This window comes from Oryx dammah, unplaced genomic scaffold (genome assembly GCF_014754425.2).
Source record: "Oryx dammah isolate SB20612 unplaced genomic scaffold, SCBI_Odam_1.1 HiC_scaffold_24, whole genome shotgun sequence".
Classification (NCBI taxonomy): Eukaryota; Metazoa; Chordata; class Mammalia; order Artiodactyla; family Bovidae; genus Oryx; species Oryx dammah.
This window is the reverse complement of record NW_024070208.1, coordinates 12,412,239-12,430,252: the sequence shown is the minus strand read 5'-3', so window position 1 is coordinate 12,430,252 and position 18,014 is coordinate 12,412,239. Positions and strand designations below refer to the sequence as shown.

The 18,014-nt window shown below is 41.5% G+C and overlaps 1 protein-coding gene across 3 annotated transcripts in view; it reads right to left on the bottom strand.

Annotated features, from left to right (window-relative positions):
• Window positions 1-18,014, bottom strand: part of DGKH (diacylglycerol kinase eta) — a 223,850-nt gene that overhangs the window by 96,826 nt on the left and 109,010 nt on the right. For 2 of the 3 annotated variants that reach the window (XM_040267184.1, XM_040267185.1), the window contains exons 4-5: window positions 1,232-1,336; window positions 837-969 (exon numbers count right to left, since the gene is read on the bottom strand). In XM_040267184.1, the coding sequence (XP_040123118.1) occupies window positions 837-969; window positions 1,232-1,336 (238 nt within the window). Of the gene's footprint in view, window positions 1-836; window positions 970-1,231; window positions 1,337-2,512; window positions 2,638-18,014 lie in introns of those variants that run through there. The other variant, XM_040267186.1, reaches the window with a different exon arrangement.

Genomic DNA, 18,014 nt, shown 5'->3' with positions numbered 1-18,014 from the left:
AAAACTTTAAGGAAATTTAAAAGGATGTGTGTGTGTTACTCGCTCATTCATGTCTGACTCTTTGCAACCCCTGGACTGTAGGTAGCCAACTTCTCTGTCCGTGGGATTCTCCAGGCAAGAATACTGGAGTGGGTTGCCATTCCCTTCTCCAGAGGATCTTCCTGATCCAGGGATGGAACCCAGGTCTCCTGCATTGCAGACAGATTCTTTAGCATCTGAGGCACCAGGGAAGCACCAATTGCATTAAACACAAATGAAATAAAACATTTAAAATGATGTAGTATAAGTAACCATCGGAAATTCTGCCAAAAGAATGTATACTGTCCACCAGAAAGTTTTGTCCTTATAATCAAACAGAACAGAAAAACAATGCTGGAAAATGAGAATGATATACAGTCTACAGAGTTTTCTTTACCAGTAGATGCTAGTTCCTGAGGAGGGAAATGCCGTATTTTGATTTATGCGTGTATGCTCACTTGTTCAGTCGTGTGCTACTCTTTGAGGCTGTTTGGACAAGAGCCCACCGGGCTCCTCTGTCCATGGGATTTTTCAGGCAAGAATACTGGAGTGGGTTAACATTTCCTCCTTCAGATGATTTCATGTTATCCTTTCCTAAGCTAAGCTATTTTCTAAGTCGTTCGTTTCTGGGCAGAGCTCCCCTTGAAGCCACAGTTTAAGGACAACACTCTGGTCCCCCGAGAGGCTCCCACTTACTGCTTCCACCCAAGGGCAATGTCTTGCTGCGATTCTGTTTCTCCGTTCACAGAGGTGCTGGTGGCGGTGTGTTTACGGGAAGGACAGTGTTGGAGGAGGACACGCCCTGGATGCTACTGTACCTTCGCAGGACAGGCCGTGGGACGTGACTCCAGAAAGACTCTCTCGGCACACGTTACAGAAAGTGGGTCGGGCGTGGGAGCACGCGTACCAGTTATGCATCCCTGAGAAATGTTCCACGTTAAACTGGGCCACCTGGAAACGAGACGTCAGTGTAGGTTTGCCAAACGAGAGAACAGGACTACATGCAGAAGGTACATAACGATGATCGAAATTTCAAATCCATTATTTTTAAAACTAAAACACTTTGCTTTAGCTTAAAAAAAAAAAAAACTATATCAGGTTTAAACAGGTTTCTGAATGAATCTACACATACCCCCCACAGAATACAGCTGTAGCACTGTGGATCACATTTATTCTCTAAGAGTGCAAGGGGACAAGAGAGATGCTACTTTACCTCATAAGGTTCTCTGGTCTGTACAGACTTCAGCGAGCTGATCCAATCCTCCATCTCTTTCCTGTTCTCAGCGCACAGCATTAGTCTTCTAAATGGAGTGATTATCTGAAAGGGATAATTCAACCTAATGACTGCTAACAGGCAACAAAGAGAGGTTATTACAAGACCTAACATCTTGCAAGGTGATTCTGTTTCTAACCTTTGAGTCCTTACTTCCTTGATGAAGAAAGTATGACTCCCTATAATGTAAATGGATTTAGTTTTCGCTGTGGTACAGAATGTTTCTAGGAAAGACACATTCTGACGAATCTTTTCTGGTTTTTTATTTCATTGCTATTCACTTATCAGGCTTTTCAGCCTTTTACCCAAGTCTATGAACTCAAATGAGCAGAGTATTCTTATTTCATGGAATATATCTTGAAAATTAATTTAAAATATACTTCAAAATAATTCACAGTAAGCTTAGAATTAATACATTTTCTAATATGGAAATTTTTTTAAATTAAAAAATCAAAGGAATGTAATATTAAATGATTTCATAACGGCTTCATTACAGTTTCAAGACTATTCTAAGTAATGTTGGGTTTAGACATCCTTCCCATGGCCCATACGGTTTATGTGATGAACTTTTCTTCCTATTGTGTAGAACTCCACTGTACTACTTTTTAGTGAGAGCAGGGAAGAGGAATTAGCATGCAAGTCCTTTAGTTGGCTTTAAGAGAAGAAAATAATTGTGACTTTCATCTTTTTTCTCCTGTTACTAAAGAAGGCAAATTCACTACACCAAGAATCTTAAAGCAAGAGGAATAAAAATTTCATGCTGTTATAGTACCAAAAGTAAGATTCTTCAAGGTAAGATTCTGAAATGACTTGAAAGCAGCCACCATTTATGTGTGAATACAATACTCCGGTGGTAATCTTGAAGTTGTTACACCCTAAGCATTTACAGAAAGAAGGGACCATTTATTTATTTGTGAAAGAAAAACAAAATGCTACATTACTACCTGGAAACTAATTCTGAATAATAAATTATATATTTATTTATAGAGCAAACAAGAAATTTTCTCAGGTTAAAAGCCATTTGATTGAGTGATAATCTACATATTGCATTAGAGAGCAGATGTCCCAAGTTATGGAAAAGTAATAATTATATTAAAAAAAAACAAACACGGAGCACTTCTCCAAAAGAGTAAACTGGCAAGCCTCAATCACTACAGTTCATCTTAGGAAATAAGTCCTTTATTCAAAGCTACAGAGTTCAGCACAGTTGTAGCTACTCACCAGTCATTGCCTATTGCCTCCTCTCAACCATCATTAGTTAAGGCTAACAATCCGTCCACAGACCAAGGGGACTTTAGTACACTGCACAGGCACTCGTGCTTAAATACAGCTGGCCAGAAGTCACGTGGATGGGGAGCACGAACCACTCAGCACTGAGTATTTATTAATTGCACATGAAATTGAACAGAACCTCACTTTTCTTCTGTTTTCCACTATGCTCTCTGGATAAAGCTTATTAGCAATTGGTCACTCCTCTTCCTCAATAAATAGTTAATGCAAAGAGCAATGCCTCCCTCATTACTTACGAGCCAAATGGATGCTTTATTGCTTCAAAATGTTTTTCCAGGACAGCTCATCGAGTGCAGCAAGAGAGGTACCATTAAATGATAAAACACCCCTGGCTCCAGTGACTGGCACAACACTCCAGAAATATCTGCATGTCAATGGGACTGACTGAATAAATCTGGTATTTAAATACGTATCACCTCCTGTATGCTTTACTTAATTTTTCTGCTATATGATACGATGTCACTTTAAGGATTCCTTCTCTTTATGGCCTTAGAGTGAGTGAGATACATATTATACAGGTAAATAAACCAGGCTTGCTATCTTATTCTTTCATTTTGTTTTTGTTGTTGTTGTTAATTTCTTAGTAAAGCAGGATGTCTGATGGTTTTAACTATCTTTAATGGCTTTAAAAGCCATTGTGAATTCTATATAAAGATGGTAAAGAAAGATGGAAAAATAGCATCGAATTTTTCTTGAGTTTTTGGAACTACATAAATGCCTCAATGCTGAAGGATTTCAGCAACATAAATCATGCATGTACTTCATGCATTCACAAAGTAAAATGTTTACACTTTCAAATTCTCCTTTTTTAAAAAAATGCGTTTTTAAACGGGCAATAATAAGCCAGTAAAGATCATTATACATTCTTAAAATATAAGATTTTTTTGAGCCATACAGAAATTATAATCGGGATTTACCAGCCTTGTGCTTAAGAAATCTACTGATTATCAAGTTAAGATGTTGATCCAGAAAAAAGGAAATCCTCCATAAATCATGAAATGCAGAGAGATCTCATTTTGCAGCTGCAGGACCAAAAATACTCCGGGAGCAGCCCAGAACTGGCTGGGCTGAACGGCAGACAAGACTGGTTCACCAGGCAAACCGGTAACACCTCCCAGATTGCCCCTTTCCCCTGCGGGTCAATGCTCATCCATCCGCCAAAGCACGAGTCTTCTCCCCACCTTTAACTTAAATTCTTCCTCATCACCGAGAAGAGGAGGAAAAGAATGTGACGTGACAGTCACAGCTGCTAACTGATGGGCTCTGGTTGCATCGTCACCAAACCCCATTGAACTACAGTGGTCCCTCATCCAAATCTTTATTAGGAAAATATCTGAGAAGCAGCAAACTCTGACAATTACTTAGTTTTACTCTGAAAGCCTTTTTATTACAACAGACAAGGGAGTAGGGTGGGGAGATGGAAGGACGGAAGAGGGGCCATTCCCAGGGAAGACTAAGTTTGTGGGTGCTCACTCAGTCTTGTCTGACTCTTTGCGACCCCCTGGACTGCAGCCCACCAGGCTCCTCCCATCCATGGGATTTCCCAGGCAAGAACACCGGGGTGGGTTGCCATTTCCCTCTCCAGGGGATCTTTCTGACCCAGGAATCGAACCTGCGTCTCCTGTTTTGGAAGGTGGATTCTTTACCCACTAAGTCATCGGGGAAGCCCGACTGGGGGCCAAAGCTGGGATGTTTCTGGAAGTAGAGGACTTTTCCCCTTTATTGTGCGATTTGCACTTGACCTATTCTAAGGCGTCCCCAGCTTCCCTGGTGGCTCACCAGTAAAGAACTCACCTGCCAATGAGGAGACATGGGTTCAATCCCTGGAGGAGAGAGGAAAGACATCTAACACTACTATGTATAAGATACATAACCAACAAATACCTACTGTACAGCACAGGGAACCCTTCTCAAAATTCTATGATAACCTATGCGTGAAAAGAATATGAAAAAGAATGAACATACATACACATATATATATATATATAGACAGAGAGAGAGAGAGATAACTGAATCACCTTGCTGTATACCTGAACTAACACAACACTGTAAAGCAACTGCTGCTGCTACTACTGCTAAGTCGCTTCAGTCGTGTCCGACTCTGTGCGACCCCATAGATGGCAGCCCACCAGGCTTCCCCCCGTCCCTGGGATTCTTCAGGCAAGAACTACAATCCAACAACATTTTTTTAAAAAGGAAAGATATCTAAATTAGTTTTCTAAGTGCTAAGGTGAGGTAAGGTGAAGTCACTCAGTCGTGTCCGACTCTTTGCGACCCTGTGAACTGTAACCTACTAGGCTTCTCTGTCCATGGGATTCTCCAGGCAAGAATACTGGAGTGGGTTGCCATTTCCTTCTCCAGGGGATCTTCCCGACCAAGGGATTGAACCCGGGTCTCCCGCATTGGAGGCAGACGCTTTAACCTCTGAACCACCAGGGATTTCTAAGTGCTACCTCAAATAAAACACAAACTCTGTAGAAACAGAGATACTCTTTCACTTTGATGGTTATTGGCCTATAAGGGTTAATCCAACAACATGATTATGTTGTAAAAGGATCAATAATTTCTCAGTCCAGTAAAGCATGTAAATATAAAAAACAGATATAAAACAATCTAGCATTAATATATAAAATTATATCAAAGAGCAACATTAAGTTAAGACTTTGAATACATGAATAGGAAAAAACCAATAACTGTATTGGTCATCTTTCAGTGAAAGAACTGTAGACAATTTAAATATTTTGTTTTGGTTTGCCTGTGGTTTCTAAAGCAAATATGTAGTATTTCACTCATAAAAACATTCTTTAATTTTAGTAACATTAGAACAGGAATTTAAAACTTTGCACTGTTTTGAAGCAGGAGTTTTCAAACTTGGCTGTACTTTAAAATCACCTGGGAGACTTTAACAAATGCCAATGTCAAGGCCACGCTCCACACTGATGAACTCAGAACATAAGAGGGTGAGATCCAGCCACCAGTTGTAATTTTTTTAAGTTCCCAAGTGCAGCCAAGTTTGAGAGCCAACACTCTAAAGACGTGTGCGTGCTCAGTCACTCAGGTGCTCAGTCTTTGCGACTCTTTGCAACTTCATGGACTGTAGCCCGCCAGGCTCTTCTGTCCTTGGGATTTCCCATGACAAGAATATAGGAGTGGGTTGCCATTTCTAAAGATATTTTATTGTAAACTCCCAACTGGAAACCACGAATGTAACAACAGAGTGATTCAGTGTCTAAACCCTGAAGTCAGACTTAGAATGAATACCAACAGCATCCTTCCCTAGGTGTGTGGCTAGGAAGCCTCAGTTTCACATCTGCAAAGAGAGGCTGGAACAGCTCCTCACAGCTCTGCAGAATGTGGTGTGGATTAGGGAGACAATCCAAGCAAAGCCCTCAGCACAGTGTCTGTTAGGAAGCCAGAGATGAGATGAGGTACACATTCACAGCTTTCTTCTATAATATACATATTTCTTGTGAAAGTATGCATGCATGCTAAGTCGCTTCAGTCATGTCCAACTCTTTGTGACCCCGTGGACTGTAGCCTGCCGGGCTCCTCTGTCCATGGGATTCTGCAGGCAAGAATACAGGAGTGGGTTGCCATCCCCTTCTCCAGGAGATCTTCCCGAACCAAGAATCGAACCCTCACCTCGTATGTCTTCTCCATTAACAAGCAGGTTCTTTACCACTAGCACTGTGTAAGTGTGGTCATAGACAAAAGTAATAGGAACTTGGGTCAAAATGGAGGCATTTTGCCAACAAAATAGACACTGAGTAGGAAACCACCCAAATAGAGTTAAAGATAATGACCTATTCCTTAGAAGACATTAGGAAATATCAACAAACAAATCAGGAAACAATGGTCCCCTCCCTTAATTGCACTGTGTCTAACCTTACCCACAGCAGGACTATAATGGCAAAAGGCTTACCAAAGAGCATGAGATCCCAGTACAGCAGTGAGAGTTCAGAATGCTGACTCTGGTAGGTATCATTTCTCAACTAATCAAGATAGAAGGTTCCTACTGCAGGGATGAGGGAGGTGCAGAGGAGAGAGAGAAAATGTGTGTGTATGTGTGTGTGTGTGTGAGAGAGAGAGAGAGCATGCGTGTGAGAGAGAGAAGGAATGAGGTTGAGGTGGTGGTGAATGTGTGTATGTATTAGATGCTTAGTCATGTCTGATTCTCTGCAACCCCATAGACTGCAGCCCACCAGGCCCCTCTATCCACGGGATTCTCCAAGCAAGAACACTGGAGTGGGTTGCCATTTCCTTCTCCAAAAGGAACTATAGAAAGAAAGAAAGTGAAGTCGCTCAGCTGTGTCTGACTCTTTGCAACCCCATGGACTGTAGCCCACCAGGCTCCTCTATCCATGGAATTTTCCAGGCAAGAGTACTGGAGTGGGTTGCCATTTCCTTCTCCAGTATATATGTGTGTAAGTGTGTGTATATACATACATATATACATATATAATACACATGGCAGGTGGATATGTGTAACATAGACTGTGTGTGTGTCTGTGAGAGTGTGTGGTGTGTTGCAGGGAAAAAATCATAGAGGGTTCCCCCTTTTAATTAATATTTCTGATTCTGCAATGACAGAAATTCTGAATCTTCTCTGGTAACTTTAAGTGTCCAACAACTTTTTCTGTTAGAAAATTCTTATTTCTAATCTAAAGGTCTGCTACATAGATATGTCTGCCCTCTGGCAAGTACTTACTGTTATATCTTTAGTGACTAATCCTGAATTGCCTTGATTGAAATAAAAATTGGTATGCAGTGAGAGGCCCTTCTTGGAAAGCAGGACAAACAGAAAGCCTAGTTGCATTATAACGATGGTTGCTGCCTGCATCTGTTATAACTTGGGGACTACCCTTTGGCTTTGTTAGAGCCGAACCAGGTATAGATATATGTCTTTCTTACACTCGGTCTGCTAGACATGAAGTGGCCAAAAGCTCAGTCTTAATACTCCTCTTCCATCCTTCCTCATAAAATCTACATCCATCTCTTAAATTATGTATGTTCTCTTTTTTTCCATTCTCCTTTTATGGAATGAAATAATTCACTTTGACAATTTAAATGTGCCAAACTGCAACATAGCTAAGCATCCTACATGGGTATTTTGAGAGCAGAGATACTCCCATACTTCAGAGAGTAAACAGAGACCGCTACATCCAAAGGCACAGGTCTTTAATGATGTGTCCGTACTTGAATCAAGCCGAGAGGTTTTTCAAAACATGCTCCAAATCAGACTTGGTGAATCAAAATCTTACTGTGGGGGGCATGAATAATTTCAGATATTACTGTATATTGACAAAGCTATACAGATAATTCTAGTGCACCTCCATTAATCAACCATGAAGGATAACAGAAGCAACCAATTTTCCCATTAAGTCAAGGAAGGATCTGGTCTAAATAATGTAAAGAAAATGATCTTAACCTTTGTGGCTCTTTATAGGGAAAGAGCCATACCCCTTTCCCCATACCCCTGGGCTCCCAAGTTTCCAGATTTCTGCCCCTAGTAGTATTTCTCTGTGTGGGACCCATATGTGCAATGGAGAAGGAAATGGCAACCCACTCCAGTATTCTTGCCTGGAGAATTCCATGGATAGAGGAGCCTGGCAGGCTACTGTCCGTGGGCTTGCAAAGAGTCGGACACGACTGAGCAACAGTTACTCACTCACTCATATGTAACAGCCTACCACCTTTAGCACCCCACGTGATACAACATTAGTTACCAAATGGTGATCTCCGAGGTTTTTGTTTGGCCATTTTGTTGACCACTGAAGTGCTGTGTTGTGAAACAACAAGTTAATATCTATCATTTTAGACAGGTTCCTTGCTCATCACAATATAAGCAGCTTAAACCTATTTTCTTCAGCTGACCACTCCATACCCTGTTGGTCCCTAGAGGCATTGAGTTTGCAAATCCTACATAAACTCTGATGCCTTTGCCTTCTAAGGTCAGTGCTTCCCTCTTTTATCATAGTTGCTTCAAGCCCCACTGGTTTTCTAAGATGACAAACACTGATCTAAAAAGTAATTTTTCTGAGGTGTTGATGGATGTGCTGCTGTGCTATGCTAAGTTGCTTCAGCCGTGTCCAACTTTGCGACACTATGGACCGCAGCCTGCCAGGCTCCTCTGTCCATGGGGATTCTCCAGGCAAGAATACTAGAGTAGGTTGCCATGCCCTTCCCAGGCACTTGGGAAGTACAATGCCCTCCTCCAGGGGATCGTCCCAACCCAGGGACTGAACCCAGGTCTCCTGCATTGCAGGTGGATTCTGTATCGTTTGAGCTACCAGGGAAACCCATGAATACTGGAGTGGGTAGCCTATCCTTCTCCAAGGGATCTTCCGGACTCAGGAATTGAACCGGGGTCTTCTGCATTGCAGGCAGATTCTTTACCAGCTGAGCTACTAGGGAAGCCCCCTACTTTCTATACGAGGGGTTTAAAAAGTGTTACAGCAAAAAAAAAAAAAATTTATCCCTTCACTGTAAAATACTGAACTAAGTAACTATGGTCAACTCAGATTCTGTTTCTCTTTCACAGCTTCTGCATACCCACGTTTTGTTGGAGAAGAAAGATGGGAAAGAGGCAGAGTTAAAATCTGGCAACTAAATTTTGAGGGATGCCTACTAAACAATGAGGGGTCAGTACAACAATGAGAAAGATTTGCTTTAAAGCGCTTCAGATAAAATAGAGAGAAGAGAGGATAGATAAATCAAGTGTGGCAACATCCAGATGGCAGTAAGAGAGAGGCAATGTGGACGTGGGGGTTCATCACAGTTATTTTGAGTCTGGATTAAAAAAAACGTACCAAGCATTTGGGAACCCCAAGCAAAACTCTTTAAGGAAATGAGAAGGCAAGGGATGTGGATGTCTTAAATCTCAGCTTGCAGGCCACACCCACCAGGACACAAGCATCTGACCCCCCACTTCCTTCTCCCATGCTGCTGCTGCCTAGTTGCTCAGGCACGTCTGACTCCGTGCGACCCCATGGACTGCAGCCCACCAGGCTCTTCTGTCCATGGGGATTCTCCAGGCAAGAATACTGGAGTGGGTTGCCATGCCTTCCTCCAGGGGAATCGTCTCAACCCAGGGATCGAACTTGGGTCTCCTGCATTGCAGGCAGATTCTTTACCACTGTGCCACCAGGAAAGCCCTCCTTCTCCCATACCAACCTCAAATTAGATGAGTAATGTGGTTCCCTTGCTCAAATGACCCAAAATGTCCACAGAATCTAATGAAGCAAGACTTCGGATTACTGATGGAGATGGGGTGGCATAAAACATGCTGCAGAGAGCTGTGTAAATCCTACTCCCATATAATTGTTGAGTTTCAATGATTCTGCTTAAGATGAAGCCTGCAGATCACAAAACTTGATACAGGGAATCACAGCTTCATAATAATGTCACTTTCTATGCTAATTTGATTTGCCTTATAACCTACGGTTGGATTTTTTAAATTGCCTGGTACCTGTTCCCCTGAAAAAAGAACCACAGACTTCAATGCTATCAATAACAATATTGTCTCTACCTATCTAGTATTTCCACAGGATCTCACATTCTAAAAATCAAAGTTTCCCTTCACTTCAATTAAAAAATCTAAAATACTCAAAAATCAAAATTTTCTTGAAAAACAATAAAATATTAACACTATAAAATAGAGACTTGTAAGCTGCCAGAATCTAAATATTTTTCAAAGGAGCAATGAACTCAGCATTACATAATTCATATAGTCTTTATGGGAATGTCGTGTCTTTAAGGCTTTGCTTCAGGGCGATCGTTCTGTCACTTCCTAGAAGCATTCAGTTCACTAGAGAGTCAAAGAGGGACCACGGTGAAGCTGTAAAGTCAGTACCTCTGAAGCTGTGCCTCCCTGACCTGCTACCCCTGGAAAACAAGACGTGGAGAAGGCTTCATGGAGGCTATTAAGGAAAGCTATAAAAGTGTCCTTTGTTGGGATGTCCTACCGTATCATTTACATACATAAATTAGTTGTATAATGAGAAACCACTGTTTCTTTGAAGACAAAGTTTGTATCCAAGTTAGTATTCACAGTCTCTTATAACTCTAATGACCTATAATTACGAATGCTGTTGTTCAGTTATCAAGTCACGTTCAATTCTTTGCGACCCCCTGGACTGTAGCCCACCAGGCTCTTCTGCCCATGGGGTTTTTCCTGGCATGCATACTGGATCCAGTTGCCATTTCCTTCTCTAGGGAATCTTTCTAACCCAGGCATTGAACCCACGTCTCCTGCATCACCTGCGTCAGCAGACAGGTTCTTTACCAGGGAGCCACCTGGGAAGTACAATTCTTAATGTCAGGCAGTCCCTCCTGTATTAGTTTCCTATTGCTGCTATAACAAAGGATTCTCATACGGTTGTGATAGGAGTTTGAAATCAAAGGTGTTGGAGGGCTACATTCCTTCTGGAGGCTGTAGGAAGAATCTATTTCCTGTTTTGTTTCAGTTTCTAGAGGCTGCCTGCATACCTTGGCTCATGGTGCCTTCCTTGTATCATATCGTTTCATCCATTTTCTTCTCTGATTCCTCTTGCCTTCCTCTTACAGGGACCCAGGTGATAACTGGGCCCACTCCAATAATCCAGGATAACCTCATCTCAGTATCCTTAACATAATCACAACTAGCAAGTCTCTTTTGCCATAGAAAGTGATGTTCAGAGGTCACAGGAATTACGGTGTAAACATCTTCAGGGTTCATTATTCAGCTTACCACACCCACAAAATAAATATATAGTTGTAATTTTTGATACTGTAATAATGAACTGATAAATCAATGACACCCCTAGTATATTTTATTATATTCATAATTTTAACTAATATCCACGGATGTAGACAACTTCTTTTCAAAGGGATAAATAATTAAGTTCCTTAAAAATAGGAGGCTCTTCACATGGAAACTCTCCCCAACGTTATGTGGCAGCCTGGATGGGAGGGGAATTCACAGTGTATGTAAGGCTAAGTCCCTCCACTATTCACCTGAAGCTATCACAACATGTTAACTGGCTCTACACCAATACAAAATAAAAAGTTTTTTAAAAATAGGAGGCTCTTATGTTGATAAATGGGATTTCCCTGGTGGCTCAGACCAGGTTTGATCCCTGGATTGGGAAGATCCCCTGGAAAAGGGAATGGTAACCCACTCCACTATTCTTGCCTGGGAAAGAGAAGCCTGGAGGGCTATATCCCATGAGGTCACAAACAGTCAGATAACACTTTCACTTCCATGTTAACAGACAGAATGATGACTCCTGCAGGATTTTACATTTTCAGAGTGCCTTATCTCATTCAATCGTCCAGATATTTAGCTGGCCGACATGATAGGGTAAAAATAAATTTAACTTGTTTAAAATCTCCTATTTAAACTTGTTAAATAGGAGAGCCAGAGTGTACAGTTAGAATGTCCAGCTTCATATCACAACCTCTTTTTCTTGTTAAGCCCAACAAGTAGAGCCTGTTTCTAAGCTGCCGAAAGTGAAATCTCATGTGCTATAAACTGAGATATCAACTCTAAGAAACCAACTGTTGACAAAACAATTATGTCAACAGAAAACAAAAGGCTTAAGATGAAGAAAGTTTCAAATTAGCAATAACAAAAAATTTCCTATAAAAATTTTCAAACTAATTAAGCTATAACTTAACTAAATAATAGTACTTAAAATATACTTGGTTCACCAAAATTGGTTTCTAAAAAATCTAAAAATCACTGATCATCATTTTAAGAGGAGACCAAAGTCAATTAATATTTACACTGCCAGTACAAAGCAAACCTATTTCACAACTACCAAAGGGAATTAAAAGAATTCAGAACCGAAAGGCAGGCCACACCCATCAGCTGTGTAGTTCTATATAGTTTGCTTAGTGTGTGCAGGTTTCCCATACGTCCAACAGCCAAGTGTTTGAAAAACAGAGCTGAGTAACTTCCTGGGTTCACCTGGCTTCAAGGTACCTGGGTTCACCTAGAACCAGACATCTTTGAATGAGAAGTCAAGTGGGCCTTAGGAAGCATCACTATGAACAAAGTTAGTGGAGGTGATGAAATTCCAGTTGAGCTATTTAAAATCCTAAAAGATGATGCTGTGAAAGTGCTACACGCAATATGCCAGCAAATTTGGAAAACTCAGCAATGGCCACAGGACTGGAAAAGGTCAGTTTACTTTCCAATCCCAAAGAAAGGCAATGCCAAAGAATGCTCAAACTACCGCAAATTGCACTCATCTCACACTCTAGCAAAGTAATGTTCAAAATTCTCCAAGTCAGGCTTCTGACAGTACGTGAACTGTGAACTTCCAGATATTCAAGCTCAATCTGGAAAAAGCAGAGGAACCAAAGATCAAATTGCCAACATCTGCTGGATCATGGAAAAAGCAAGAGAGTTCCAGAAAAACATCTACTTCTGCTTTATTTACTATGCCAAAGCCTTTGACTGTGTAGACTACAACAAGCTGTGGAAAATTCTTAAAGACATGGGAATACCAGACCACCTAACCTGCCACCTGAAAAATCTGCATGTAGGTCAGAACCGGACATGGAATATTAGACAGGTTCCAAATTGGGGAAGGAGTATGTCAAGGCTGTATATTGTCACACTGCTTATTTAACTTATATGTAGAGTACATCATGTGAAATGCCAGGCTGGATGAAGCACAAGATAGAATCAAGACTACCAGGAGAAATATCAATAACCTCAGATACGCAGATGACACCACCCTTATGGCAGAAAGTGAAGAAAAACTAAAGAGCATCTTGATGAAAGTGAAAGAGGAGAGTGAAAAAGCTGGCTTAAAACTCAACATTCAAAAATGAAGATCATGGCATCCAGTCCAATCACTTCATGGCAAATAGACGGGGAAACAATGGAAACAGTGACAGACTTTATTTTGGGGAGCTCCAAAATCACTGCAGATGGTGACTGCAGCCATGCAATTAAAAGACGCTTGCTCCTTGGAAGGAAAGCTATGACAAACCTGGATAGCATATTAAAAAGCAGAGACATTACTTTGCTGACAAAGGTCTGTCTAGTCAAAGCTACATCCAGTAGTCATGTGTGGATGTGAAAGTTGGACTACAAAGAAAGATGAGCACCAAAGGATTGATGCTTTTGCACTGTGGTGTAGGACAAGACCCTTTAGAGTCCATCCTAAGGGAAATCAGTCCTGAATATTCACTGGAAGGACAGATGCTGAAGCTGAAACTCTGATACTCTGGCCACCTGATGTGAAGAATGGACTCAATGGAAAAGACCCTGATGCTGGGAAAGATTGAAGGCAGAAGGAGAAGGGAATGACAGAAGATGAGATGGTTGGATGGCATCACCAACTCAATGGACATAAGTTTGAGCAAGATCCAGGAGTTGGTGATGGACAGGGAAGCCTGGCGTGCTGCGGTCCATGGAGTCACAAAGAGTCAGACACAACTGAGCTACTGAACTGAACTGAACTGAACTTCCCTTAACTGATAACCTTATCTAAGGTCTCCACTTTCACTCTCTACCTTTATGGTACTTTTCTCCACTCAGAGAATAACATTTGACTGTTTCCTGACTCCACCCACTTCATATCTGTTGTACAAGTGTATTCTAAAAGTCAAACACACACACATACAACATAAATAAATAAAAAATAAAGATCGAAAGCGCAAGTGTAGCACAGAGTGTATTAGTGTCTTAGGCAATGGGTAAAGATAATGGATTAGATAAGCCATAACATTATGAGCAAAGTGCTAAAGGCTATCTATTGTGATCATTCAAAAACTTACCCTCTCTATTTGAATCCATCAATCAAATTACTCACTCAGTCACTAGAAAATATAAAGAGTGTCTACTTTATGCCAAGCAATATTGAAGCCCTGGAAACAAAGAAATGAAATATTCCATTCTCAAGGAGCTCACAGAATAATGAGGAACACGGATAAGTCAACATGATTTCAGTACAGTCAGTTCCTGCCATCTTCTAGACCATATGACCCGACTTCAAGATCCTTCAAGATCTGGACCCTTATCTATGCTCTCAGCACCCAGGGTGCAACTGAAATATAGTGAAACTTTGGCAGCTAACCAAGACTGATATATCAGGGAGCCAATATTCAAAAATTTAAGGATGAAAATAAGATTTTTTTTCACACCTAAAAAAATGTAATAACTCCTTGAGTGAGTGAGTGAAAGTCGCTCAGTCGTGTCCGACTCTCTGTGACCCTGTAGACTATACAGTCCATGGAATTCTCCAGGCCGGAATACTGGAGTGGGTAGCCTTTCCCTTCTTCAGGGGATCTTCCCAACCCAGGGATCAAACCCAGGTCTCCCACATTACAGGCAGATTCTTTACCAGCTGAGCTATCAGGGAAGCCCTTACTATCATTTTATAATATAATTCCTTACTATAATTTTATAATCAGTCAATGGCCAAAATTTCCCCAATTGTCCCATTAAGTGCCTTTTTTTTTCAAGTTAAGATTTTGAGTGCATTTCTATGGAGAGGGAGGGTTATTGCCAGTAAAGGGACACACAAACCACACAGTTGAAGAAAGGTCAAGATGAGAACCAGTGCTGTAAGTAGTGTGATAGGCCAATCACAGGCGGAAGAACAAAAAGAAGCCAAAGGTAGTTATGAAAAGCTTTCAGCCATGCTCCAGAGTCTGGCTTTGATCCCCAGAGTGACAGAGCGCTACCAAAGGGCTGTAAGCAAGAAAGGGAGCAAGCACTTTATTTTAGAAAGAGAAGTCTGGCAGCAACGTAGCGGGTCAGCTGGGTGGGCAAGAGACAGGGGAGAAGACTCTTCTGAAACTGTAAGCAAGACAAGCCAGGGTCTGAGCTCAGGGTGGCAGTGGGCTGCTATGGAGAGGAGGAGTCCAGAACAGACAGCAGAGATGGTGAAGGGTTTAACAGCCTTCCAGGGGCAGCATTAATGGGACGTGGTGACCGGCTGTGAGAGTGATGAGAGAGCAGTTCAGATGACTCCGGCTTTCACGCTTGGAATGAAAATCAGTTTAAAGTCCAAAATGCTGAGAGTTACCATTTACGGAGTAGTTATAACAGGCCAGAACACATGCGTACTAAGATATATCATATCATATATCATTTCATCTGTCATACAGCGTATACCATGTGTGTGAGCTCGGTCATGTCCAGCTCTTTGTGACCCCATGGACTGTAGCCCACCAAGCGCCTCCGTCCCTGGGACTCTCCAGGCAAGAATCCTTGAGTGAGTTACCGTTTCCTCCTCGGGGGGATCTTCCTGACCCAGGGATCGAACCCTCATCTCCTGCACTGGCAGGCAAATTCTTTCCCACTGTGGCACCTGGGAGGCCCAGCATATATATCATATTACATCACATATCATCCTGTATCAGATTTCATCCACAGAGCTCAAAAGGGAGCAAACCATCTTACATTTGAGGAACCTAAGACCCGAAGAGGTTTGTAACCTGCCCAAGGTCATGACGTACATGTAGGATTTGAAACTAAATTCAGTCTGCTTTCCCAGCCATCTCCTAGAGAACGAAGGAACGTCAAACAATCTACTGGCATTATCCTAGAAGAAATGACAGAAAAGCCTATACAAACTGCTACCTTTTTCTCCCCTTAAAAAATAATCAGGGATATTTCATTTATATCTCAATCCTGTATATACTTGTACATTCTTTAAAGATGAGCACGGAAAGGTACTGCTAAAATAATAATAATAACTTCATTCACTAATATAGACAGATCTCTGCAAACCAGATTATCTTTGGAGAACAAAACAGTGACAAGAACCAGGACATCCTAAAGAAACTCAACAAAACAGTGACAAGAACCAGGACATCCTAAAGAAACTCAACCCTAAATATTCATTGGAAGGACTGAGGTTGAAGCTGAAACTCCAATACTTTGGCCACCTGATTCAAAGAACCAACTCATTGGAAAAGACCCTGGTGCTGGGAAAGATTGAAGGTAAAAGGAGAAGGGGGTAGCAGAGGATGAGATGGTTGGACAGATAAGATTTATGTCCACCAACTCAACGGACATGAATCTGAGCAAACGCCCGGAAACAGTGAAGGACAGGGGAGCCTGGCGTGCTGCGGTCCACAGGGCTGCAAAGAGTTGGACACAACACAGCAACTGAACAACAACAACAAAGATAATCATACAGAGCACCGTCCTTGAAGTATTACACTGTCCATAGGAAACTGAAAGGTTTTTTGTTTATTAACAAACCATTAATATCAGTATTAATGGTAATAACAAGGGTCACAGCAATTTCAGGAATTATTTATGTAGGCCATCACATACACTTCCACTGAAAATTAGCAGCGAGTATTAGTTAATGGACACATTAAAAGTTTTACCCTTCATTTAATATTTTTAGACTGTACTAGGGATTGGAACAATGCATTAGCCTCATTCCCTGGGCACCCGCTCTTTTGCTTTGTAACCATAAATTGCTTTGTACAGAACACATAGGCAATGGAAACTGTCAAAACAAAGTAATTATCTTATTTGTACTGGTCACCACAAAACTGAAACGTTTCTAAAATCTAAAATTTCCATTACACCACAATCATACGTAAGGAATAGAGACGATATCTGAATATGCTAGAAAAAGAGCCATGAAAATGATAGCCCCCCAAAAGTACTTCATGCTATTTTAAGTTTTTTAAAGCATCTCTCTCAATAGCCTCCTAAGAATCACCAGGATACCTTACCATTGTGTTTCAAATTCACAATGTCCAATTCACAGTCTCCTTTTCACTCCCCACAAACCTGCCTGTCTTATTTTCTATCCTTCAATAAAAGCATCATTTATATACCAATCCTCCCAAATTCAACAGTTCTAAGCTCATTTCCTCCTCCCCCTCTCCTCTCCCTTTGGCATTGTTCTCTGGTTTACCCCCACATCATCTCTCATCCATCCCTTCCTTCCCTCCTACTACAGATGGTTTGATATGCACACTATGATGGTTTCCTTGGCACTCTAGCGGTGTCCAACTTGGGCTTCCTACTAAACCCATCTGGCGCAATGGTAAAGAACCCTCCTGCCAACTCAGGAGAGGCAAGAGACTCAGGTTTGATCCCTGGGTTGGGAAGATCCTCTGGAGAAGGGAATGGCCACCCTCTCCAGCATTCTTGCCTGGGAAATCCCATGGACAGAGGGGCCTAGCGGTTACAGTCCATGGGGTCCCAGAGTCAGACACAACTGCGTGACTGAGCATGCACACCCTAAACCCATCACTCTTGTCAAATGCATCTGATATGAGGCTATCAGAAAGGGCTTTCATATAGCATGTAAAATTTTTTGAATAAGTAATTTATAAGTTTCCTTCCTGGTGGAAATATTTGTAAGCTTCCGTGTACCTCTTCAGAGACCTTCTCTGTATACACAGCAAATACGTGGTCTTTTGGGGTTTAAATGTATGCATGTGTGCACATACGCAGACTGTG